Genomic DNA, 26922 nt, shown 5'->3' on the forward strand with positions numbered 1-26922 from the left:
TCGAATCGAGCGGTGTATACCGATGAACCGTGCTTATGGGTGGAAAAGAAATCCCCGAAAATATCGATTGTAAGAAATATACTTTTTTTCAAATTTTGCGAGATGAATAATTTCTCAACCCGTTCTCGTACGAAGTCAATAAGTTCATAGTACATTTTATACAATAACAAATATTATACGGGATTTAAAAAATATACTAATTTTTAATTTATATTAATCAATAAACAATTTATAATTTGTATACATTTCCTGAATTTAATCAGAACTCGATTAAGTATCACTTAATATAATATATCATATTTTACATTTATGAAACGATTATAAAGGACTGTAATGTTGTTATTGTTAGTATACATATTTTGTTGAATCACGTATAGCCACTTATTCAAATTTAAATTTAGATAGGTTAGGGTTCAAAAAAAAAAACTGAAAAATAAATTTACAATGAAAATTTCGTAGAATTTTAAATGACCATAGGACTATGGTATAAAAAAAATTATTATTCCAAAATATGGAAGCTTTAATATTTGAATAAATACATCATTAAAGGATAAATCATGGTCTAGCTTTCTTGTTTCGACACCTACAAATATATTACCCTTTTATAATATACCCATTAGTGATTCACTCTATTAGGTCAACTTATTTTTTAATTAAATGTTCGTTCTAATAAATGAGTGGAGAATTGAAAAGTATAACAAATCTTTTTAAAACTAGTTCTTATTATTTTTCTATTTATCTTAAAAAAATGTTTTAATTAGTTATCAATCATAAAACAAAAACTTTTGATTCAGAATCGATATATAGGTTATTACCTTTAATGTTACATTAATGTTTTATTTTAAAAGTATTCTTAATATATTGAGTATGAAACAAAAAAACCAATAGGGTCGTGTAAAAAAGTTACTACTATAAAAATAGAGAGAGCGTAATGCTAATAATTAGTAGAAATACGCCAAATTCTATTAGAATACCTACCTAATGAATATATATTTTTTCAAATGCTCTAAAATTGGATTGTATGTAAAATTAGAATGTTCTTACACACTGCTCTGTTTAACGATATACTATTGTAATATTTTATATATCTAAGTAGATACGTCGTATTCGTATAAACGGCAAAATATAATAGAACGAGACACGAATTGAGTTATAATATAATAAAATATTTTTTTGTACGCCACGATAAAATGACTTACCGTGCAGACCAACCGTGTCATTCGTATAGAATATCATAATTTTATTTCTATTCTACAGAGAAATCGCTTCCGCCTTACTTCCGCTCGCACGGAATAAAACGTTTTGCGCTTTCGCGAAAAAAAATGTATATCGCTTTGGGCGCATGAGTGTTAGGTCGATGACGACAACGATAACGTGGCGGCTAAAAGTGCTCCCCGCCGAAAAGGAGTTATTTATTTTTGGACCTTTGGCCTTTTTTCGTGGACGCGTGCGCATCCTATACGCCCCAGAGAGAAGGGTCACGTTGACTAATTAGTAGCTCTTTGCCACCCTTACCGTAACCACTACAACCACGTCACGTTTCACACACACACATATATATATATAATATATACGTCGTGATTTACGGTCACACCTCCATTGCTAAAGTTTCATATATTATTATTATCATCACCATCGCCGTCGTCATCTCTATTATTACGTTTGTCGTGCGTCGTATGACGAATCCGACGTGTGATACCTCTTCCATCTCGGTGTTATGTTTTCCGAAAATGTATAACAATAATTTATAATAATAATAATTCATTTATGACATGACGATGATGCTGTTTAGCATAAAATAAATATACACAGGGTGATTCGTCGAATACGCTTGCCTCCTTTTTTTCTTTAGTAAAATTTAGTTGTTCAAAATCAGATTTTTAGAATTTTTAAATATACTGGAATACCATAATAATTTCAAATTTTTGAGATTTTCTGTACTACTCAATTAGTGCTCTGTGTAAACGCGAACTTTTGATATTCGAATAAAAACAATCCACTCTTCTCACCTTCTATTGTAAATTACTAAGATGGCCATTTTATAATAACAATAGCTCTTAAAAATGATATTACAGAATTATAAAAAAATCTGCTGATATCGGATCATTATTACAAATCATAGAATATGTTGATATTATTAATTATACCGACTAATAATACCAATTGCCAACATCTTTAAATCACCATTAAGTACTGAAAAGTAGTTTTGAAGAATTTGGCAATGTAACGGTTTCTAAGTATAATTATTAAAAATTTTCGGAAAATCAGAATTGGAATAAGTGCATTGTTTAAAAGAAAAAATAGGGGTGAGCATCTTTGTGGTGCATCACCCTGTATATTATGTGTGTATACAAATATATTATTATAACATATAATATTTATGTAAGGCGATAGCATCCGCGATTGTCACGATGACTGGCACGCACGTCTAACAAAATATCATACGTATTATAATAATATATGACGACGTATTAGACGAATCGCGACAACAATGGGCCAAACTTTGCAGTAGTTTTCTCCGTGCGTGGTGCAGTTTTATATAAAACTAAACTTTGCAGAGACGTTAAGTTTTTTGACGTACAATCGCCAAAATTATCTAAATGTTCTTCTCGGATATTTCACAAACAACTATTTCCACGACGCGTTTTAATCTTCTAGACGATGCAACGCGGGTGGCGTAAACTCTTCGCTTTTGCGCTTGTTTGTGACGTGTATACCCTTCGACGTGTTTGTGGCTTGTTAGTAGTTTCTGCTTTTATCGAGACGTGTTGTATGTACACATAAGTATACTAAATTTGTAAACGAATGTTTTGACGACGGACATGCCCTTGAAAAGTAATAAAATAAAAGTGTCCACCAACTTAAAATTGTAAGTACGTTCCGCCATTGAGTTCTAAAACTCCAAAGTCGCGAGTATAAAACAGGGGCTTAAGTCACGAGACGCCTCAAACCGAGAACGAAAGTGAAAAACAATTTCGAGTGAGGCATGATGCACTATAAATATTAAGAAAATAAATATATGTATCCTAAGAAAGAAAGAAATATGTCGATATAAATGATTCGCATCTCTTATTCCCTGCCAATACACCACAATGCCATGTCAATAATTCAAGAGTATATATATATTATTATTTAAGTCACGGCAACATTTCAGAGGAATCGAGAAAGCTGATATTGACACACCGTGGCACTTTTCAGAAGTAAATTGTGAATAGTTATGACTTTCACCACATATACATATCATACTTTTATAATGACGTACCTATACATTCTGAGCAACGTTCAAAAATAGGTAAAAATGCGGCAAAAATTACAGTGAGCTACAGCTCACCAACAAATATAACTACCATTCAATGGCGCGCAAAGGGTGATTAGTTTTTGTTATGTTCATTTTTTTTTTTTTTGAAACCAAAACCTTGTTACCTATACAGAATATAAATCGCAATTATGGTATCTGTATCTATAAAATACTAGTAATCAACAAACAGCGAAAACTACGACATAGCTTGGAGACTAAACATTCTAAGTACCATATCAAGTATGAATGTGATAGGAGTAAGGAGGGATTAGTCCATGGACAATGCCGTGCAGGATAAGATAGCTGTAGGTACATCACTGCAGGAAATTCAAATTCAAGAGTGAAAAATGGAAAATACTTTCGACGAAGACGCAGACATGAGGACACCTTTGTGCTGCAGTGTCGTGTTCTATTCGTCAGAATTTGTGTAGGACACAGTTTCGAATGCCTATAAATGTGGTATACAATGGTTACGTTTATTGTTTGACTTTTAACCGTGAGAAAACAAAGTTTAAATTTCCTTTATTTTTCCATCGGTATTTATCGACGTATTATTATTATGAACATCTATTTGGATTTAGTAGAAACTAAGGGCTGCAATTTTGTTATATGGTGTTACAGTGCGCGCTAAAGTCCCACAAACTCAAATCCATCTATTTCGGTAAATTCCCAAAAAAGCTTTAAAACACTTTTGCGTTAGTGTGCATTTTGTGCATTATTATTCAATATTTGAATTTTAAATTTAAGTTATTGAATTATTGAAATCAGGTGTATATGTTTGTTTAAAATATAAACAACGAACAAAAATGTTTAACACACAAACACTATTATAAACCAATATATACACATTATGGTTAACAGTGTTTACTTAACCTTCTTCTATGTTAGTTGTACACAAATGTATGAACAAAACTTACGTTTAATAACAAAATGTCCTCGAGCAAATTTAATGCATTTTAGTCACGTTTTTCAATTATCCATTCAGCTGCTTTTATAATATATATATAGACAATATAAATAATATAGTGCGTGTGTGTACTTATTGTTAAAATATATATTGTAACACGCTCAAAATACTACGAAATACAATAATTAGTTAAATATATAAACGATTTTGATTGCTTTTACATTATATAATATGTATGTATATTGTATATACAGGGTGTCCCACAGAGATCTGACATTATGACAAATGAAATAACTTTTGTTCTAATCAATATTGAAAAAAAAATTCTTTTAAATATAATCCATAGACACTTGCGCTACATTTTTTATTTTTTATTTTTTAATACTGAAAAAAACTTAAAAATTGATAATTTTTTTTTCGAAATATTTAATATAGCCAATTTGTAAATTTGATGTTCAGAAAAATTTATATGGTAAAAACACTTGTTTAAGTCAAAAGGCTGATTTTTTACAATTTTTTGAAATATCAATATATTCGTTAGGTAAATTATAGTAATTTATAGTTTATGCTTCACATATTATTAAAATAAATACAATAAAAAAAATAATTAGATTTTAACATGCACTTATTTAAAAATGTTCTTATAAAATATTTTTTAAAAACTTCATTATTATTTGAAATTACAAGGTTTCTAACATAAACTAGATCGTAATTTACTTAACGAAAATATTGATATTTAAAAAAATTGTAAAAATCAGCCATTTGAGTTAAATAAGTGTTTTTGCCTTATACATTTTTCCAAAAATCAGATTTACAAATTGGCTATATTGAATATATTGAAAAATGTTTTTATCAATTTTTAAGTTTTTTATTTTCAGTATTAAAAAATAAAAAATAAAAAATGTATTCTAAAAATGTAGCGCAAGTGTCTATGAATTATATTTAAAAGAATTTTTTTTTAAATATTGATTAGAACAAAAATTATTTCATTCGTCAGAATGTCAGGTTTCTGTTGGACACTCTGTATATAAATAATATAATATTAATTGTGTGTGCATTTACTACTCGTCATAAATATTTAATACTCAATACCCGAAAGGTGAAAGGAAATCTTATGTTTTTAGTGTAAATTATAATCTGTATATTGTTCATTGTATAGTAATAATAAATTAATATATGAATTCGACTATGGTTATAGAAAAGCTCATCAATCCTACTTTACTGCGTAAATATTATTTTGTTGCGTCAGAAGATAAATATATTTTAGCTTCATCATTGCGAGTTTAAGAAAATGTCACGCACATTATTTTCTTTCAAAGAAATTTCAGGTTTGGTATAAAAATCGTGTTATTAGAATACAATTTTAAAGAAAATCAAAACTTTAAATATATTTAATTACTTATGAGTTATATTCATTCATTCATTCGAAGTTCTACTTCTATGGCTTAAATTTATATTGTATTGACTAGAACTAGCTTGATAGTCCTAGCCAGAGTGAAACGTCAAATCATTTGTGAACGTGTTTATGTGTTACCGTGTGTATCCTACCCATATCGAATGTTATGAGTTTGTGTGCAAATTAAAATGATTCATCAAACATAAAGGTTTCTACCGAATCCTGTAACATTTGTTTTCCAAACACTTTCTGTTATAATAATATAAGTCTAATAATATTATCATTATAATAAAATACCATGGACGTCGCATTAATAAATCTATGAGCTTGTATGTGCCATATTCATTTAACGATAGATATGTCGTTTCAACCGTAGACATAACGGTCCTAATAAAATAATTATTTATTTCAATACCCTCTATCTTTAAAACAATATATTAATTGTAACTGAATAATAATATCGTTGTATTGATTTCCACAGTGCCATCTGCTTCAATTTCCGGTGGTCCGGACATTCACGTGAACGAAGGAAGCACCATTAATCTGACGTGCACCGTAAAGTTCAGTCCAGAGCCGCCGTCTTACATCTTCTGGTACCATTACGACGAAGTATGTAAATTATGTGGTTATACAAATTATAGTCTTAAACGAATGAATCAGTGGACATTTAATGTAATATAATTTTATAATATGACTATGTAGGTAATCGTCAAAATAGTTATAAATTATTATTGAGTGGAGCGAAGAATGTATTATTGTAATCACGATGATTTGTATTTTTATTTTAGTGTCTGAAGAGATTAAATTCAGTAGAAAAATTTTTAGATCATCCTCTTCCATCCAAAAAGTGGGAGGGTTTCTGATAAAATTTACATAGTCGATTCTTTTGGAAAGACAATAATGACAATTCTCAGTACTTCAAAAGATAATCGAAAAAAAATTTCGAACATTTATGAAAATGATGTTAAAATTATTATTAAAATAATATCGTTTGATAACCACGAATTTTGATCAGTTGGAAATTTGTTGAAGTTTTAATCGAAAGTCGTTTTTCATCGTACGCCTATACAATATGATTTGTCATTGAATACAAATGCAACATTTCTAAGTTCCAATTCAGTGACCTAATCAATTACAAAATACACTCGACGCACCTAACGTACAACAAAACGAATATCTACCAATATAACAATAGATATTATAAGCTTAAAAAAATAAAAACTCAACAATGTCTAATTAAAAATGTAATGAAATAGGTATGCTAATATTGTAATAAAAATCAATATTCAAGAATGTGATACTGCAACACAATAATAATATGATAAAAAGTATTATTTAGTATTATCATTGAGTATAGATAGTATCTATACTATCTATACTCAACGGTATTATTAAGCAACTTGGGACGTCACTACGCGACCGATTCCCAGCGAGTTAATTTCACATAATATTATACCCATACATTCATGTAAATTTAGAGACTAACTTTGGCCAACCAATAAACAGAACTGCCTTCGTACTGAATTTTCACTTTACCTGTGCCACATGCACATATACATACAACCCTGCAATGAACTACTTCTTGTCTTGCTGTAAGTGCAAATATATTTCGACCATCGCACTACCACGCCCGTTAACTCCCTGCCTTGCAATACAAACACTATATTATCATACGGTATGATATATGTAAACAAACACACAATAACAGTAGGTCTTGTATACATACAGGTAAAGCGTAGGTACTTGAGTTTTCAAATTCATACAAAACGATATTATAATATATACAAAATTATCGTTTCAATCGCACAAGTATAATAATAATTGTGTAGGTGTGTATGTATACCTACACCGTTTCCCATGATTTATTAATAATGACATAATATGGATTCTTAAAATTAAAAAATTTTCCTTTTTATATACAACAATAACAGTAGACTTAAAATCATAGAGTTACGTAGTGACAAAGAGATCATTGCGTATGGATTCGTAGGCATAAAATAGGCTAACAAAAAGGCAGTTAAAACAATCTTGTAAATGTCATAATAATGTCTAAACATCTGTTCTCGGGTTTTAGACGTAAATAAATAAATAAATTCAAGTATAAATTATTAAAATATGATACTAAATTCGGGAGGATTGAAAAAATAATAAAAACCTATGTATGTCAAAACCCTGAACTCGACAGGAAAAAAGAAACTGTAATTTAAGGATCACAATCCTCTAAATCACCTGGTTATTTTATGACCAATAAAGAACCTCCAACAAGTAATGATGCGTGCGTTGTTCTTTTTTAATAATATAAAGCACATATTTACAGAATGTCAGAAATTGAAAATTTAATGAAATTGATTCTACATCTCCGAGCGCATTAGTCAAGTCTTATAGTACCCTTCCATCGAGACATTTTAAACTTAATTTAATTTCTAAATGAATCTTATAGTCATATAATTTAATATGAAAACATAAAGCTATAAAGTTCCAATAGATATACTAATATCGGCCAGGTGGCCGATGTGCGTGTTTATGATGCATAAAAAAAATAATAAAAACAGTAATAACATACATTAATATGTAATATAGGTTAGGTTAAAGCGTTCTTGAGTTTTCGAATAATCATAATATTATTAAACGTTATTGCATTGCATTTATGTACGCATTATTGTCACGATCGCGCAAATAAGGTATAATAATAATTTGTGCAGGCGTCGCACCCACATTATGCCTAATGCGATTTAATAACAACAATAATATGATTATTCGATCTATTTAATCAAAAAGTCATCCGTTTCACGTTGTGTTTATTATAGTATAACCACACGGTCGATCTACGTGTAAAAACTGTTCAGAAAAGATTGTGGTCAAATAAAAAAGTGTATGATACCGCTAAGGGCGTTAGTGAGGGGAAAAAATACGATCGCTGGTAATTATTATTATACGTATATTTTAGGTATGTACACAAGAGATTTCGAAATTCTGCTCGTCGTGTGTGTGTGTGTGTGTGTGTGTTTACACGCGCGTGCAGACACGCGTAAGTGTAGGGTGGTTCCTTGAGTTAAAGCTTGGGATTATTGTTGGAATAAAACATAAAAGTTTTAGGATTTTAATTATTTTCCTCGGTGGGGTATCGAATCCCATACATTAAAAAATATATATATAGGTAAGTGTAATGTAAGTGTAATACGCACAGTGCAACAATATCATATTAGGATTATGCTGTAATTTACGTAATTAATGAGCACGCGAAAAATATACCAATATATGTATAGAATAGCTATATATATATATTATATATATATATATATTATACACACACAGATTGCTGTTACTCGCAATATTTTTGGGTGTATACATATTTATGTACACGCTTACCTGAATGGTAATAAATAATAGCTCTGTTTAGTTAATTTTTAATTGCAAAGTATAAAATTTCTTTAAGACCTTAATGATAATAAAATACACAGCACGATGTCCGAACAGGACCACGTTTTAAAATAATTATTCGTGAAATTTATAATATGTATTGTGTTAAAAATTGATTTAATAATAAATGTATGCCATGGAAATCTAAAATACGTATAATTTTCGAGTGAAAAATATGTATATTTTGTATTATGTAAAGGTAATGCATAATGTACATAATAGTATAAAAGTAAGTATACTAAATTAATTAATGTCTAAAATCTCATCAATAAAAATAAAAATTAAATATGTCCATTTTCATAGTGTGATTAAATATATTGATTAAAAATAACTATACCTAAACCATATTAGTATGAAATGTGACGGAAAGTTTGAATCTGGTTAGATATAAAAAATAACTGTTCAAGACGTAATAAAAACATACTCATAAACATAATCAAACATTTTTTATAGACTAAATAGTAAATACATTTTCTTCTTCTTTTCATTCGCCCCTCTTTCAACTATTTAGGGTTGGCCACCCTGGTCCTCAATTTTTACTTACTACGATCCTTAGCATTCTCCTCACAAACACATTGAAACACCAACCATTCTCATATCGCACTCTACAACTTCGAACCATCTCTTTTTCAGTCTTCCTCTTCCTCTTTTTCCATCTACAACCATGTTCTTTGTCACTGAAACTACCTCAGTTTTTTCTCTTCTTAAAACATAACATATACATCTCAACCTATTCTCATGCAATTGGTCAACTATTGGAGACACTCCTATGCTACCTCTTTTATACTCATTTCTTATTCTATTTTCTCTCGTCACTCTACTCATCCACCTTGACATTCTCATTTTCACAACACTATTTTTTCTCTTCATTATTTTATATACAAATAGTAAATAGATGTGATGCAAAAATTGGCATTTTGCTATTTAGCACGGATTTTTAGAAAAATAAAATACTTACTCCAACAATAAATTGAGAATGAAATATTATATTATAAATGATAAAAAAAAATATGAATGTTTTTTAGGAAATATTAATTAATATTAATTAATATGCATAAAAAATTAAATATGTAAAAATATGCAAAGATATACATTTTAATTGATTTTGATTTTTAATTTTTCTTTGTTTAAAATGTATATTTTCTAGCTTATTGTGCTATAGATCAATAGTGTAATAATATAATAATATAGAAAAATATGCAACTCCTACAACTTCCGAGAAACCTTAATAACTCTTAATAAAACGGCAAGTATTTTCAAGTGAAATTATAATATCATCGCGTTTAAAAGCATCCGGATTACTAGTATATTTACTTCAATATATTATAGTTATATAGCATAATATAGGTATTGTCGTTTACGGAACATCAGCCTCATTGTGTGGTGACGCAATATTATATTCAATATTATATATATATACCTATATATATGCTTAAATAGTTCCACTCTCATAAAAAAACAATCTGATGGTCTCGCTTTGATTGTTAAGTGTTTCATGCTCGCATAAAAAAAAATTTAATGAACGATAGTAAACTTACGACTAGTATATTATAATATTCTATACGCGAATTGTTTTATTCTTCTCGCGTTGAAACCGATTAAAATTTTTTTTATATAATATGTCTTTTGTTCTTCTATGTATACGTGACTTACCGTAACAGCCAACAGCGCCAGTGGCGTACTGTGACGAAAATATGATAGGATTTAATCTCTACCCCACCCGATCGATGAAATTCTTGCACGATCTGTAAAATAGTCCTCTAGAGTGTAGAGCTATTCCTCGAAGAAAAAATTTAAAAAATTAAATAAAATAAAACAAGTACGAGTATTTTTTTAGAAATTTTTTCATTTCTGATCGAGCGATGAAAATTTACAAAGATTCCAATTTATTCTGTTGTCTGTGATCACTGCAGATCGTTAAAACACATGTTTTTTTGAGAAGGGGGGTGGTAATTTTATTTAAAAAAATATAGTGAACATTTAATACTACATAGTTGTTTATAATATCCTATACACGAATCGTTTTATTCTTCTTCGTTGAAACCGATTAAAAAAATATTCCATACATTATGACTTTTGTGCTTTTATGTATAATATATTTATAACTTACTATGACAGCCGACAGCAACGTACTACTGCAAGGAGAGATGTAATTATGAGGTTTGACCTTCGATCGATAAAAGTACAGGATCTGTAAAATAGTTCTCTCTTGTGCAGTTTTCTCAACAAAAAAATAAAAAATTGTTTCATGTGAAATAAAATATGATTTTTATTTTCGGTTTTTCCATATTATTTTCTAATCGATCAATAGAAATGTGTAAAGGTTCAACTTTACTCTGCTGTTTGTGATCACTACTCGTAAATATCATAAATGATAAAAATATTACATTATATGATTTTTATTTTTATTTTTTTGGGAGTAGGGGGAAGATTAATCGGTATTTTTACTAGTTATAGTGTATTTTTGTGGCTCATATTATAGGATAATACATCTGTATTGTCGGCCTTGTTAACAAATATTGGCTTTATATTTTATCCGATTAATATTTTGTTATAAACGTCCTAAAGTCCTCATTATATTATTCCCTATACACAAAAACGCTGCATCCACCTCTAAATTAAAATTATCGTTGACGCCACTGCGCCATGAAGTTGAATACCTATGAGCCACAAGACATGCAGGGATGATGTAAATCATCAGCTGTTAGAATATATTTTAATTATTTCGCATCGGATATTCGAATTTTCATCAGGCACGGTTCATCGATATACGATGTTATAATATTATTATAGTAGTATAATATCGGGTATTATATTGTATGGTCGGCTATGAAAGCTGACAGTTAATCCACGCATATAACATTGTGTGTACGTCCGTAAGCTATTTGACGGTTAGATCCTCCGGACACATAAAAACGACTGCGTAGTATTTCATGCGAAACTTAGCAATAACAAGAGTTTAATCTTCGCATGACCCAGTTAGTTTCAGTGTGCGCGAAGTACTACATCAAAACGAGACAAGACGAGGTATGCGGGCCCGTCCGAAAAACCGATGGATGAACTACGTCCATGTAATAGCGGATAGAGTGATATTGAACCACGACCAAAGATTAGGGGTCGGTGGTTTTGTTAAACGAAACGGTTAAAAAACTGAGTATAAAAAACGGCCGCGTACTATATTTTATAATAACTTCTGTGAACAATATTAACGGTAATACAACCCTGAGAGACGCGTTTTGTTGACTTATCGAATATTAATACGAACATAAATCACCGATATAAGATATTGGACAAACGCGATGTTTTTGTCTTGCGATTTTTTAACTACGTTTATAATAAACTTGGCTGTAAGTCAATGAACTTAATGATTTAACATAATATCGATGAATTTTATTCTGAACTATGAGAATAAGTGAAACACAGATTTGATATGTTGCATATTAGTATATTACCTATCTACCATTCTATACACCTACAGTTTTTTTTTTCTAGAACGACCTATACTGGCTATACTCTTCCCAAAACCTATACATCATCTACGTCACAACATCCACGCTTATTCATCCTCTACCCTTAATTTCTCCTGTCTATTATCCCCCCCCCTATTTTGATTTCGTTGCCAAAAGAAAGCTATTTGTGTTTTTGTACATAACATAATAATATATTATTTTTCATTTACCATCACTGTTATTTCATTGTAACGATCCTCTTCCCTCAATTGACTTTCTTTGGTTATCACTTTTCCTATATTAAATTTCTTCTAAGTGCTCGTTCGACTGCCACCTTCACATATATTTATATGTTACAAATTAAATCCTCTCGTTTTCTTTTATAACACATTTAAATAATGCTCAATTCATAGTCATAACATTTATACGCTATGATGTTTTCATTACTAGAAATGCAAGAAAGATAAGCGTGGATAAACAGGTAACCACTCTACTGTGTCAAGTGTATCTCAGACTAAGTCACTGAGTTATATACATTACATTTAAATTCAATAACAAATCATTGCATACGAATAACGATTCTAAGTGAAGACAATCTAGCCTATAATAACATTTCTAAGTATATTTCATGATAATATGGTGTTTTATATATATTTCTATAAGAGTAATTTACTTTTACTACCTATTTTTACGGTAAGTTGATTTAATTTTTCAAGAAAATGTTGCATTTATTATACATGATTTATATACTTCTTATATAATTGAATGCATATTAGTTAACGTGTTTTTCATTGTTTGTAGTTAATTAAATTTACAACCTTAAGTATAATGTAGTATGGAATTAAATTGGCCGTTATAAACTTACAAAAGAGAATACCAGAGACCAATTTCCACGCGTAAATATAGTATTTGAAATAATAATATCGCCTTATGTTAAATATATCAACCTGTATAATATATAATACGATGAATATAATATGTTCCTATGTGTTCTGCGAGTATACTTACAATACTATATAATATATTGTAATATATTTTTTAATGATATTATTAAACTCTTTTAATTATTCATTTTTAATGAATGTTATCAGGAATGAAATTTTTCGAAAATACTACTTAAACAATAAAAGGAGAGTATAAATGTATGTTTATCATGATAGTACAAAAAGTCCCAAATGAAATATTATTATTATTATTGTGTAAACCATTGCTGGTTAGGCTAGTCCTATAATAGTAATAGTAATAATACGTAGAATGGAAGTTTTGAATGAATATACTTACTTACGAAAATATAACGTCGGTGGGAGGGAGAAAAAACATTGAAATATATTATTATAATATATTTTATGCCGTGAGCTTTGTGGACAACCCAATAAGCTGCTTATGGCGCGTATATTCAAGATTCACCGAAGTTATCGTTGATATTATTGTAAACCGAGCCGTAAACTTTTTGCTCGCTGGCAACTATTTTCAAACGGAATTCATGGCTACGGTGCACATATTATGCATGTATGTACGACTAATACAAAAGTTGTCTCATACATATATAACGACCCACGTGTATCGACTCACGTTTTATGCAAATTCGATATAAATTATAATATTGTTTACTGACTTTGCATTTTGCGGGGTGGAGAGGGTTAAAAGAATATAATCGAAACAAACGCAACCGAACTGATGCGAAGCTTTTGTATAATACAATATAATATAAAATATGTAAATCTAATAGGATTTATAAATATCATAATCGTTGAATTTTCAATAAAATAATATATTATAGACAAGCATTTTTCTTTGATTTTGAGTTTGTTCCCGCGACACTTCTATGATAATAGATACCTAGCTATATTATTGTACCATATATTATAATAACCAATGTATCACGACGGCATAATAATTGGTAGAATCGTTGTAAATACCTCAGAAAAATATTTACCAAGCCATACACGTAATTACGTAATTTTCTACCGCATAAATTTGGTACATTTTAAGGGGGTTCTTGGAGATTGAAATTTTCATGCATTAAGCTTTAAGATAAGCTAGAGAAAAATAAACATGCTTCTCTAATAATGTAATTTGAATTTTAAAAAATAATTGTATTAATCGACACATTTTCTACGCTAAATTTCCTTTAAGAATTCGATTTGTATATGTATAATATTATGAAGGGCTCCAAATAATATCTCTTCGTAATATAAAATTAAAAAAGTACAAAAGCATTATTCAATAATGTAAAAAAATAATGAATAATTAGTAAAAATAATAATAAATTATATTGGAGGAGTGCGTGTATTTATTTTGTTTTAAATGATATTTTTTACTGGCTTTAAAGTGAGTAAAAAAAAAAATTATATAATGATAATTTTAATTTGAGTTTTCAAAATAATAAGTGTCTTATGTCAAACAAAATTACCTGCATATACCTATATGAGATATTATATGATATCTTCTGTGCGTGTAATCCAGTATAACTGTTATGACAATTATATTCCTATTTATCGACCATTTAAAAACAACTGACAGTTAACAGTCTTTTATATTTTTAAGCCACATTAATAACCATTTTAAGCACTCTGCCATTCCCAGCGTACGACGTTACGGAGAGTTTAAATATTTTTTCAAAATTAAAATCACGCGCGTTATGATTTATTTTTGGAATTAAAACAAGTGGTGATTTTGACTAAAAATACATTATGCCGTACATAACTGAGATAAAAAAATGTAAATTATTTATTTTTCTATTTTTATGTGTCAAAATGAAGTACCTGTTTATTATATAAATATTATTATTTATTATTTAGCGATGGTGCATCTTGTATAACACTGATAAAAATCCCGTGTGTTAAAAAATCAGGACTTTGACTATTTAATATATTTTTAGGACCTATATTAAACCAAGACATTAATTATAACTTATACAAGGGAAATCATACTTACGTGTTAATGTATTGTTTAGAGGACAAATCTATAGTTTTGTGGTGTAAGCGTTATTTAAACGACATGACGTCTATAAATTCCATTGAAATATTATAATTATTATTATTACAAAAAACGATAATTATTCTAGATATTTTTTTTTTTGTGTTTTTGAAGTGTTATTATAATATTTCAATTTGAAATAACCATATGACTTCATAAGTTGATATCAATAATGGATTGTTATTCAAATTGCTAATTGTTATAAGTGAAATGTACATATAATTAAAATTGTAATCTGATGAAAAGTATGATATTGTATTTCGATAACGACTGTGCCATGAGACATTTTCTGAAAATATTTTAAAATATGTAAAATTAATTTATAAATTTAATATAAACTATAATCAAGATAATATGTTCTCTGCGCCATCGTTATCTTTCTAAATTATCACCACTGTCGACTATTATATTATTTTGCAGTTACAAATTCAATGTCGGTTACATGGTTGTAATTTGTTGTTATAACTGTATGTGAAGAGTACTGAAAACTCTATGTGAAGGCATAGAACATGTATTACCTAGGTATAAACTTACTATAAAGCACTTTTCGATAATATTCGACCTGTCTAGTATCTAAAACACTTTAGTGGCCAAAATACCATAAATTAACCGGGTTCATAGTTGTACCTTCAAGGGTTATTCAAGAGTTATTGTTATACATCAGATAATCTCCTGCCTTTTAGATACATACGAATATTGTTTTATGTTACAATATTCATAGGTAATATTTTGTCTGTGGACTTTTACTGAGAATTTTCATAATATAAAAAAAGAACCAAAAACATACTCTGACAATATGAATGACGATGCAGTAACTTAAGATCCGTGGTCGTTTTGTTGAAAATAATTCATGCAAAATATTATAATCGTTCTCGTTTGCTAAATATATATAACATCGCAAACACACCACCCGAAAGAGAATAGTATTTTTATGATATCTGATAGAATCTGCTATTAATTACAGAGTAATAATATTGTTCTACAAATTCCGAACGGCTAAGCGAAAAATTTGAAGTCAAACTTTAAAAACGTATCATCACTTTTTGCAACCAACTGATCATTGTTAGTTTTTACAATATTATATTCGGTGGCGATTTTTTTGACGTAACTAATTTTTGAAGGATCGATGCAAAATGATACAAATTGGTGGAAGTTTCAAAAGTGAAACTTTAAGGAACTCGAATAATGAAACTACTAAACTTGTACAAGGCACACCTTCCAGTATTCTCGTTTTCACGTATTTGTTAATTAGTACCTTTGTAAGGAAGATATTCAATTTGATACTCATTTATTCACATGTAATACTAGTGAATGAACAAAATTTTGGTTTAAATTTATTTTACGATGATAGATGTTTTTATTTTTTTTGTCTGCTCGACTTCGATGGAAGTTTCTGATTGGAAATTAGTTTGTACTTTGAGGAGGTCGAAATTTAAAATTCTCAGTGATTTTTAAAATAATTGTTTGGCGACCGTTATTGTCACCAAAAAGTAAATCCATTTTCGCTCAAAATAGGTTTTTTTTAAATCGAATTTTTGAATTCAAATTTAACACATTCATTACAGTGTATACTCAATTGCAACGTACACTTGAAATCTACACTGTATAGAAAAGCGGTTGTTTACTTTAATACTTTATTATATTTTAAACGTAGGTAGTATATTTCGTAAGATCGGCAACCATTTTGACATTTTTTAGTTATAGTTTTTAAAATAGTAATTCTAGTTAAATCTATTACTTTTTTGTACCAAACGCATGTACCTATCTAATATTTAAATTATTTCAAAAATTATGCTGCCTAATTTATTGAATTGCTCGGTTTCTTTTATTTTTTGGGGAATTTTGGGTGCATTCAATTCTAAGCCCTGCAACAAATAATATCATAATATTATATATATTACTAGCTGAACCCGTGCACTTCATAGCCCGTTAAAAATTCTACCTCTTATATGTCTCAAACTGGGTGTTAAATTCGTTTTCTGTGATTATGCTAGGTAGCAGTATATTTTTATACATATAGATAGATAACGGTTAAAATATACTAATTAAATAGTAATAATCTTACAACGATATTCAATTTAGTTTATCATTATGTAATTTTATTCATTTTATCGAGTCTGACAATTAAAATATTAAATTAAATGATATTTGGGTCAATCATTTTTTAACTTAGCCTATCTTTTGCCCATAGGTCTAATATATCTCTGTACCAAATTCGTTACAATCTGTCTAGCAATTGAAATGAGAATGTATAAAGGACAAACAGACATACATAAATTCATTTTTATATATTTTATACTATCTGACCCGACAAACGGTGATTTGCCATTATAAATTATTTTTAATTAATAAATTGGTAGTCAAACAAAAAATAACTAAATTATTATAATTGTGTGTTGATGTGTTTTACTGGTATATGACTGAAAAAGGAATGGAGCACTTAAAACAATAACAAAACACCAAATATTCATTTTTTGAATTTATTGTACTTTTATTACCTCAACTAATAAATGTCGAATTAAATCTCTATCACACATTACGAAAGTTAAAAAAATACTATCAGATTCTTAGTGCAATGAAGTGTACGATATTTTTAGTGAGTCCATCATTAGCCAACACATACGAAAATTCGTACTGTCAGATTGAATTTGTTCGTCTTTTCTTTGCCCTTTTACATTTATCATGTTCGAAGCTACATTTGTTATATGGCGAAAATTGGCACTCAGATGCCTTGCTGGCATTTTTAATAACACAAACAAATTAATACATTCAAATAAAAAAAAAAATAATAAAAAATATTCCAGAATCCTAAGATCCATAGCAACCATTCATAAAAAAAAATGTCTATCGTAAATCTATAATTGACCCCGTGAACTTTTTCCTTAAAATATGACAATTTTACTAAAAATTGTAATTGTTAAAAATCCTTTTGGATGTAACTCGTAGCGGTAAGTGCGATTCAGCCACCCTGGTAGGAAATCCGTAGATTAGCGGATGTTAGTATAACTCAGCATATTTTAAAATACTAATTTTTACTAATTATTTCTCCTATAATAAATAGTAAACATTTTCAACCAACAGTGACCAATAATTATTATTGTAATAGCTTTGAATCCCATGTCAACTATTTATAAGCAACAATTTCTATCTTAAATCTCAAAATTCTTGTTTGAGTACCTCCCGGGGATGATCAATTCCATTTTTTAATTAGCTTAAAATGTATTCACAGACCTACCAAATATGTACGAAAAATTTGATGAAAATCGGTCGAGCCGTTTCGGAGTTCAATAACTAATACTGTGACACAACATTTGTATATATTAAATATCAAAGTATATTATACGTTTACAGTTCATTTAATTATGGCAAATCTCGATATCTCGAATTTTTTGTATCTTGAACTCAATTGAAATCTTCTTCCAATAATAATGAAAATTACAATAAAACTCGATGTCTTGAACTTTTTTTATACCTCCTTCTTGAATTTTTACATAACAAGAGTTTACCGTATAATTACGTTTACAAGCAAACCACCCAGAGTAATAATATTTAAATTCAGATATACCATTTGAATACTTGACCCTTATTTGATCTAATATATGATTATTTGTGTGTTTCAGGTGATCAGCTACGATTCGGTTCGTGGTGGTGTGAGCGTGGTCACAGAAAAAGGAGACGTGACGGTCAGTTACCTACTCATACAAGATGCAGTGCAAGCGGATTCTGGCAAGTACACGTGCAACCCGTCGAACGCGGACTTATCCAGCGTAGTCGTTCACGTCCTAAACGGTAAGTGTATAAACACGATTAGTATAAATAATAAAAATATGTGCATTCAGTATTGTGCAGTTTTAATACGAGTAAAAAAAAAAAAAGTAATACGTGGATTCTGACGAGATTATCGAATAACTAGCATTTATCGCTTAAGATCGCTTTGTAAAAAATAATTTAATCGGTAATTTTAATTTGTGAAATTTAAAGTTCATTATATAACCGAAGTAACTCAACAACTATAAAAAATATATTTGAATACTTTGATATTGTTACGTTTTACTGCTAAACTTTAAACTTCTATATATTCGTGCCAAATTATACTTATCATGAGTATGTCAACCTGTTTTAATAAACAATTCCATTAATTTTAATCGAACAAACGTGACCTTTTTATATCAAGGATAGAATTATTGTATTTAAGTTCATTGTTTTTGTTATCAGTTTTGTTTGCATAAAACGTTGTGTCATTATTACTAACTATATTAAGACGTATTCGTATTAACAAGAGTAATTTTGAATAACTAACGATAAATTATTTGTACGCTTCTAGCTTTCTTGACATTTATTATTTGTTTATTATTGTTTCATAATATTATAATGGACATTTTTTTTCTCATTTTCTCTTACAGGCGAGAGTCCTGCAGCCATGCAGACCGGATCAGCCGGCTTATCTAACAGTTCCATCACGATACTTTGCGTGATGATCTTAAGCTGGACGTTTACCAGGACCGACGATCAGCTGAGATAATAGACGCGCGCCCGCCACCGGTTTCCGCTTCTTTTCAGCTACCATTATACTTTGATAATATAAACTGTATCATCGTTATATAACATTTACATTTAATTACACGCCATAATGATAAGAAACTTTTAAAAAAATTTCTAAAAATATATAAAAAAAAAAAAAAGGAAACAACGCGAGAACGCGAGAACGCGAGAACGAGAAAAAATCATCGGAAGTGATGTATATTCTCTCATTTCGAGTAACCAAGCAAATACCGCGGTCCGATATTGAATCACATATGCGTCATAATAACATCGGATTTATTCCGCTATGATATAATTTTAATAATATTCAATTTTATGACTTTAGCGATAGACCGCCATGTGTCGGAAAAACGGGCTCGTGTTATTTCCCTTCTTTTTATTCCAGAAAAGAGTGTGTAAATAATAAATATTATGACTATAATAATTATTATTATATACGTTGTACAGAATTCTGAATTTTTCTATGTACCCACACTCCGTCGTCGCCAATCGCACGTTCAGTTTGTGGATATAATAATAATAATATTATTCTACAATATACTTATTCATATTATATTATTATTGTTATTGTTAAACGATAGATGTTGCTTACACGAGTGGCAAGCTGGGGTTTGTTTCCGCGAAAACGACATCGTTGTCAAACTTAACAGTGAAAAACTCGTGTTTTTGTTTTGTTTATTTTTACGAATTGTTACTCTGTACATAATATATAATATATATATATATATATAATCTCCAAGTTCTCGTAAAATAATTTGCACATCCCCGTTTACGTCGCGTACTCCTTGTGTTATCGCGTCCCCGTTAATAGATTAGTAGTAATTATATAATATCCGGTCGTTTTGCATAAAAAAAAATATTTATTTTTATTTCTTTGTACGTGTTGTATTGCCGGATAAACATGTCCGGGCGGAAACATTATCTCATATCCATACCACAAAAACGAACGAAAATCGAAAAGAGATAATCGCACCCGTTTCAGTTTACCCATACAGGTACATGGTATATTATATGAAGCTTCACAGCAAGTAATGTTGTTATAAAAATTGTGAGCGATTGACGATTCCTGTAAACAAGGGGTGTCTTTCGGATGAGGGGACGGGGCAGACTTCCGTATTCGTGTTTGAAATGCTATACGATATCATACAAACCTAGTATTCCCGCGAAGTCTATAACCTATCCGGGGTATGATCGCCTGAAAACTTTGATGTCCCATAACTGGCAATTTTTAAATCATATCATATAACAATATTTTAAGCTGAATAAATAATTTTAGAACATTCGATTAACGATGTTGAAAAAGTTAAACGCACATCATATACAACAGATGTAGGTGAAAGAAACCTTGAACTAGAGAGAGGGTTGAGAGAGAAAGAGAGAAAGAGAGAGAGAGAGAGAGAGAGAGAGATTAAGATAAAAGAATGGGAACATTATAGTATAATAATATGAATATGAATATGAATACATCGTAATTTCGTATACAATATGATTCAAAAATACTTTATATTAATTATTATCATTTATCACTGTACCGGCATATTATACAACACAGTCACGACGATGATGTAAATAGTACGTCCCGTCGAATTTTCCGATATTCTTTCCATCTAAATTTATTTCCAACGCATTTTCCACGATGCGTGAGCCTACACCAAATTACACACCGGACAATGGTGATGTTAAAATAATAATAATAACAATTATTATTATTATTGTTGTTGTTGTTGCTTGTTTGCGCGCGTACGGATTACGTTACGGTCGGGACATTTTATACAATGTATAATGATGTATACACATAAAGGCTGGTGAAACATGACCGGAGAAAAGGGTAAAAAATTAACCATTCGTGACGGTTCAAAATCGATAAATTAACTATATTGCGTAATACATTTATTAATATTATATTACTATATGCGCACCGGTGTGGATGGGATTCGAAACGTGTGTAACGTATATTATTATTATATCATGAGGATGTATACTTTACGAGATATATACGAAATAACAAAATTATTATTATAATAAGTTTTCGTTTAGTTGTTAACAGTCATATTAATATGATGATAAAAAATGAAATTGATTACGCGATACACGATAACTGAAAAAACAAATATATTACAGTTTATTTACTACCATGGCACACCCGTTTTTTTAGACGCAAAGCCCGAGCCCTATGCGAACCACCGTTGCCTAAACTTTGGTAAAAAAAAAACCGTTTTGAAACAGGCACGTTTAGTCGACGTCATTATTCTATAGGTACATAATATTATATTATAATAAATTATATGTAGATTGTGAACAGCTGGTATTTATAGTACTTTTTTTCCTCAAATCGCGTTTACGTGTTTATTAAACATTATGCATAGTTAGATCGATTCGCTTTATCTCTAATCACTGTTGTTTTAAAATATATAAAAACTTATTTCGTGGCACGAGTTTTGTGCAGTGTATAATAATATTATGATAATAATATGATTGTGTCTGCGTAGATATACACTTCTTAATTCTTATCTATAACTCATATTACACCTTGATAAAATAATGAGCTCTGCACTGTTGTTATTTTAAATATTTATAAATTCAAGTTGGTAACTTCATTTTTTGTCTATAGATTTTTAGCATTCTAGGCTAATACAAAAGTACTTTTTTCACAACTCGATTAATATATTCAAGTTTGTATTATATAAGATACATAAATAAATAAATAATTAAAAATTATATTCATTAAAAAAAAAAAAACTAAAAAAATTTCAAAGGGAAAACTCCCAAGTAAATCCTTTTAATAATGAATATACATTTATACATGTTAATTTATTACATTTGTATGCCAAAATCGCTCTTTTAATTTTGCCTTTAATGTCAACGATTAAACATTAAAACAAACCATTTCAATATTTATAACTTTATGAGTTTGAAAAAAAATACTCCCTCCTGAAAATACAAGAATAATTTATATGACGTATCATATTTATTTTTGTTTTACTTTATGAGAATCTGTGTATACCGGCCGTAAACACCACGGTGATAATAACGCTTCAGAAAATTTAATGCACAAAATTCTACTAAAAAAAAAATCTACACCGGAAAATTGAATAAGTTAAATCAACCATAACACTGCATAGATAAATAATTTTATAATCGATTAAAACCCCATTAGATGTTATGACCTTTATAAAAATGTCCATTTACGCCATGTATATATATATTACACTATAATAGTAATATACAATATAAAGTATATGCATGTAAATGTTTTTTTTTTTATAATTAATATGCGACTCCATTCCGTTATGGTTATAGATACCTATACATACTATAATATCCGAGATATTTACAAAATGACTTGCCGTCGTTGTCGTGGTTTCAGTATTATAAAGATCCATACATTTTATCCACGTGATAATTGCATAGATGATTAAAATTAAAAATACTATATTTAAATTTAATTTATTTTGTTCTCTCTATTCAATTCGTGATGAATAGATTTCTCAGCAGCCTATGCTACTATGCAGCTATGAGGCAACTATTCAACTATGTAGGGCTTCATCATAAATTTTAATACATTTTGAAACAACTAAATGCAATAAAAGTGTAAACAACAATAGACAATATGATCATTATACAAAAAAATTTCTTTTATGCTTTAATATTACCTATATAATATATATTATGTTATAATAACAGTAAGCAGTTATTATTATTTACATCAATAACTGTTGATAATTATCATTTATCACCTATTATTATTATAATAGACTTTATCCCGTTATGGTTAATACCTATATAATACATTCAGATTGCGTTAACTCGAAGTTGAAAGGATCCGCCAAAACGTTGGAGGTATCTAAGAATAATGCAATAATAATTGCATCGAAAAACTTCGAGGTATTGACGATTTCGAGTTTAAAAAGTGAAACAATTATAATTCTACGCGCTGTTATTGTCATCGCTATCTATATGAAGATCCAAACAGTTAGTAGTCATCAGTTAGTATCAACGCAATAGTCACATCAATGATTAAACAATAGTAAATATTGATTTTGATCTCTCATTTGACTGACAAATCGATCTTTTTTCAGCTGCTTATGCAACTCTACACAGAGCTAAGTCATAAATATTGTAATACATTTTTAAACAATGTGACGAAATTGTATACATCATAATAATATTACCATAATTATAATAAATAAAACACGCATACTTGTAGTCATACATGTTTTTTGGAAATTAATCATATTTTATTTGTCATCCGTGTTCTTTTAAATTTGTTCATATGCTCAGTTTGCAGTGAATTCGGAAGCAACACAAAATATTTTTGTATACATCTAAGTGCATATTAATTATTACTCTTTTTAGTACATATTTTTTTTTTTTTTTTTTCTATTACCGTGAATATTTTTTTATCGACAATTCGTACAATTCTTTAATAATTTCATATTCAGAAAATAGTTTCAGGAAAATGTTGACGTATATTGGTCAAAGTTCCATTTTATTCGTGGATAATTTCAGAGTATATAGCTCACTTTCAATGGTGTATAAATACAACCAACTTATGTTACTCGAAAAATCACTAGCTATAAACATTTTGATTCCTGCTGAAATCAAAACACACGTGTTACTAAATAAAAATAAAATAAAATTATGACTTAAAACAATATAAATTACATTCTTGAGATAAGATTAACTCTGAATAGTCACTGGAAAGGCGATAATATATCTACGGCAAAACCACTAGAGACCTTCGGTAAAACCATAGAGAGCCTATTCTAAAGGTTAAAATGTATTTATCATGTGACTAATCAATACTCTAAAAAAGTGTCTTCAAGCTGCTTATTTTTTAATTGATGTTTATGGATTTCACACGTTCGGGCATTGAAAAAAAAGTGCTCAATGTTGTTGCCGACAACTTTAGATAACTTTACTATCCTATTTTATATTGTTTTCACGATTCGTTTATCTCAAAAGTTTAAGAACCTCAAGAAGGCAGACGAAAACGATATTGGTATTTTGACCATTCTCGGTTAATCTTGGAAAACAATTTTCCCTTCGTAGTTGGCAAACAAACGGTGACGGATGAAGACGATTAGGCGAGCAACCATACAATTAAATATAACGTTATGTGGTGGCTTGTTCAAAACGCGTTTAGTTATACAAGATAATACGTCTTAAAGAAACTGTCATACTCTTATATTCTACACGTTGTACAACGGATTTTCTTTTTTCTCATTTCTAGACGCGTTTCTACAGCAGTACTTTTCTTCTATATTTTTTCCTCGTTCTCACTGCAACAAACCCGTTTCCGTATTTATTCCAGTCGACCGCGTCACGAACCGAACAAGAGTAGATAATAACTGTCCGCCTATACGCCTACGAGCTAGCAATGAATTTTCCAATCCTCACAACGACGTGGTAATATTTATTTGCCTGGATAACTCTGTTTTTTAAATATTTATATGTAAAATCAATGGCTTAATATTACGTATAAATTGGCAATTTCTAACAAACAACTTAATATACCTAAGGTTAATTAATATAATATTTCCGGTTCCCATTGGTAAATAAAAAAATTGTATACGTTTAAACAACCACGTAGATCTGTAATGATAACTATAGTAATTTTTCTAAGTCTGTAAATGTATGAAATCGAAAAATAAAAATAATTGGCTTGGCCGCAAATTTGTCGAAGAAACTCCCTGTATTTATAGCTGTGATAACTACTCGTACAGCAAAGCCTGTATATTATATAGAATACATGTACGCGTTGATATTTTGATAATGTCTAAACATAATATTAATCTGCAGACTTAGGGACAACAGTAAACACAGCATCACAAAATAACGTAGTCATCATCATCCGTTTTTCTAAGGGCATATTAAAATATTTTTATTTTTTTTTTTTGTCAATGGCAATTCCATTTTTTTTTCACCGTTTTGAAGCGAGTCCAGACAAAAAGCGAAAATTACAATCGACTAAACTCACCCGGCTGCAGAAGAATGGTTAAAAAAAACAGGTTGTGATGTGAGATAAGATAGCCCGCCCTCACCCCCTTTAGCACCAAAGAAAATGACCCTGATTATCTCTTATCGACTGTAATTATGTATTGTTGCTCACGAAGCTCGAGTCTTGACGAGAAAAAAATTTTAATACCCTGTCACAAAACCCATAACGTCCGAACTTCCCGAGTTTGTGTAAAAATAAATATAAAACACACGTACCTATATAGACACGCAAAGTTTTACGGGGTGAATAACCACGGAACTTTCATTGTCATTATTCTGTTTCACCCACGCAATTCGGTTTTGTATATAAATAAAATGTCTGATTTTATATTCAAAATAAAGTCCCAAAAGCTAAAAAAAAACCTTACGTGTAAAACCTGCTATTATAATTATTAACAACCTTTACCGCTATACCGTACTTTCCCGCTCGGGCACAAAATATTAGTCGGCATAATATTCTAGGTATGTATATATTGTTTAATGTTTTTTTTTTTTTTTTTTTAAATTTTATTCGAAATTCGTTTCCTATTTATTTACGACGATAAGTCTGAATGTTTTTTGTATACCAGCAGCAGCTCTAGTAGAATATTATTATTATTATTATTATTATTATATTGTTTGTTTCCTCGTTTAGAAAATCAAAATTTATCGTTTTCGAATTCAATGGTTTATTATTATTATATTAAATTTACACTATATATTATAATGTATTATACGATTTGTGTATAATATAATATTCATTATTATTATTATTATTATTACTAATATATAAATTGATTTTATGTAATATTTAGCAATTTGTATGGATTAAATGTTATTAAATAATTATGTTTAATATACTATTATTAATAATACGTTAATTATAATATTATATAAAAAAAAAAACAAACAAAATATGTAAAATGCTTAGATTTATAATACACACGTATTA

The 26922-nt window shown here is 29.2% G+C and overlaps 1 protein-coding gene across 2 annotated transcripts in view; it reads left to right on the top strand.

Annotated features, from left to right (window-relative positions):
* The window catches only part of LOC107165682 (zwei Ig domain protein zig-8-like), a 411467-nt gene extending 390737 nt beyond the window's left edge, over positions 1–20730 (top strand). For both annotated transcript variants that reach the window (XM_089219352.1, XM_089219353.1), the window contains 3 exons: positions 6083–6210; positions 19070–19238; positions 19853–20730. In XM_089219352.1, coding sequence (XP_089075478.1) covers positions 6083–6210; positions 19070–19238; positions 19853–19971 — 416 coding nt within the window. In that variant the 3' untranslated portion in view covers positions 19972–20730. The remainder of the gene's footprint in view (positions 1–6082; positions 6211–19069; positions 19239–19852) is intronic.
* Positions 20731–26922: the final 6192 nt, after the last annotated feature.

This window comes from Diuraphis noxia, unplaced genomic scaffold (genome assembly GCF_037042655.1).
Source record: "Diuraphis noxia isolate RWA-SAM2 unplaced genomic scaffold, SU_Dnox_SAM2 contig0002, whole genome shotgun sequence".
Lineage (NCBI taxonomy): Eukaryota > Metazoa > Arthropoda > Insecta > Hemiptera > Aphididae > Diuraphis > Diuraphis noxia.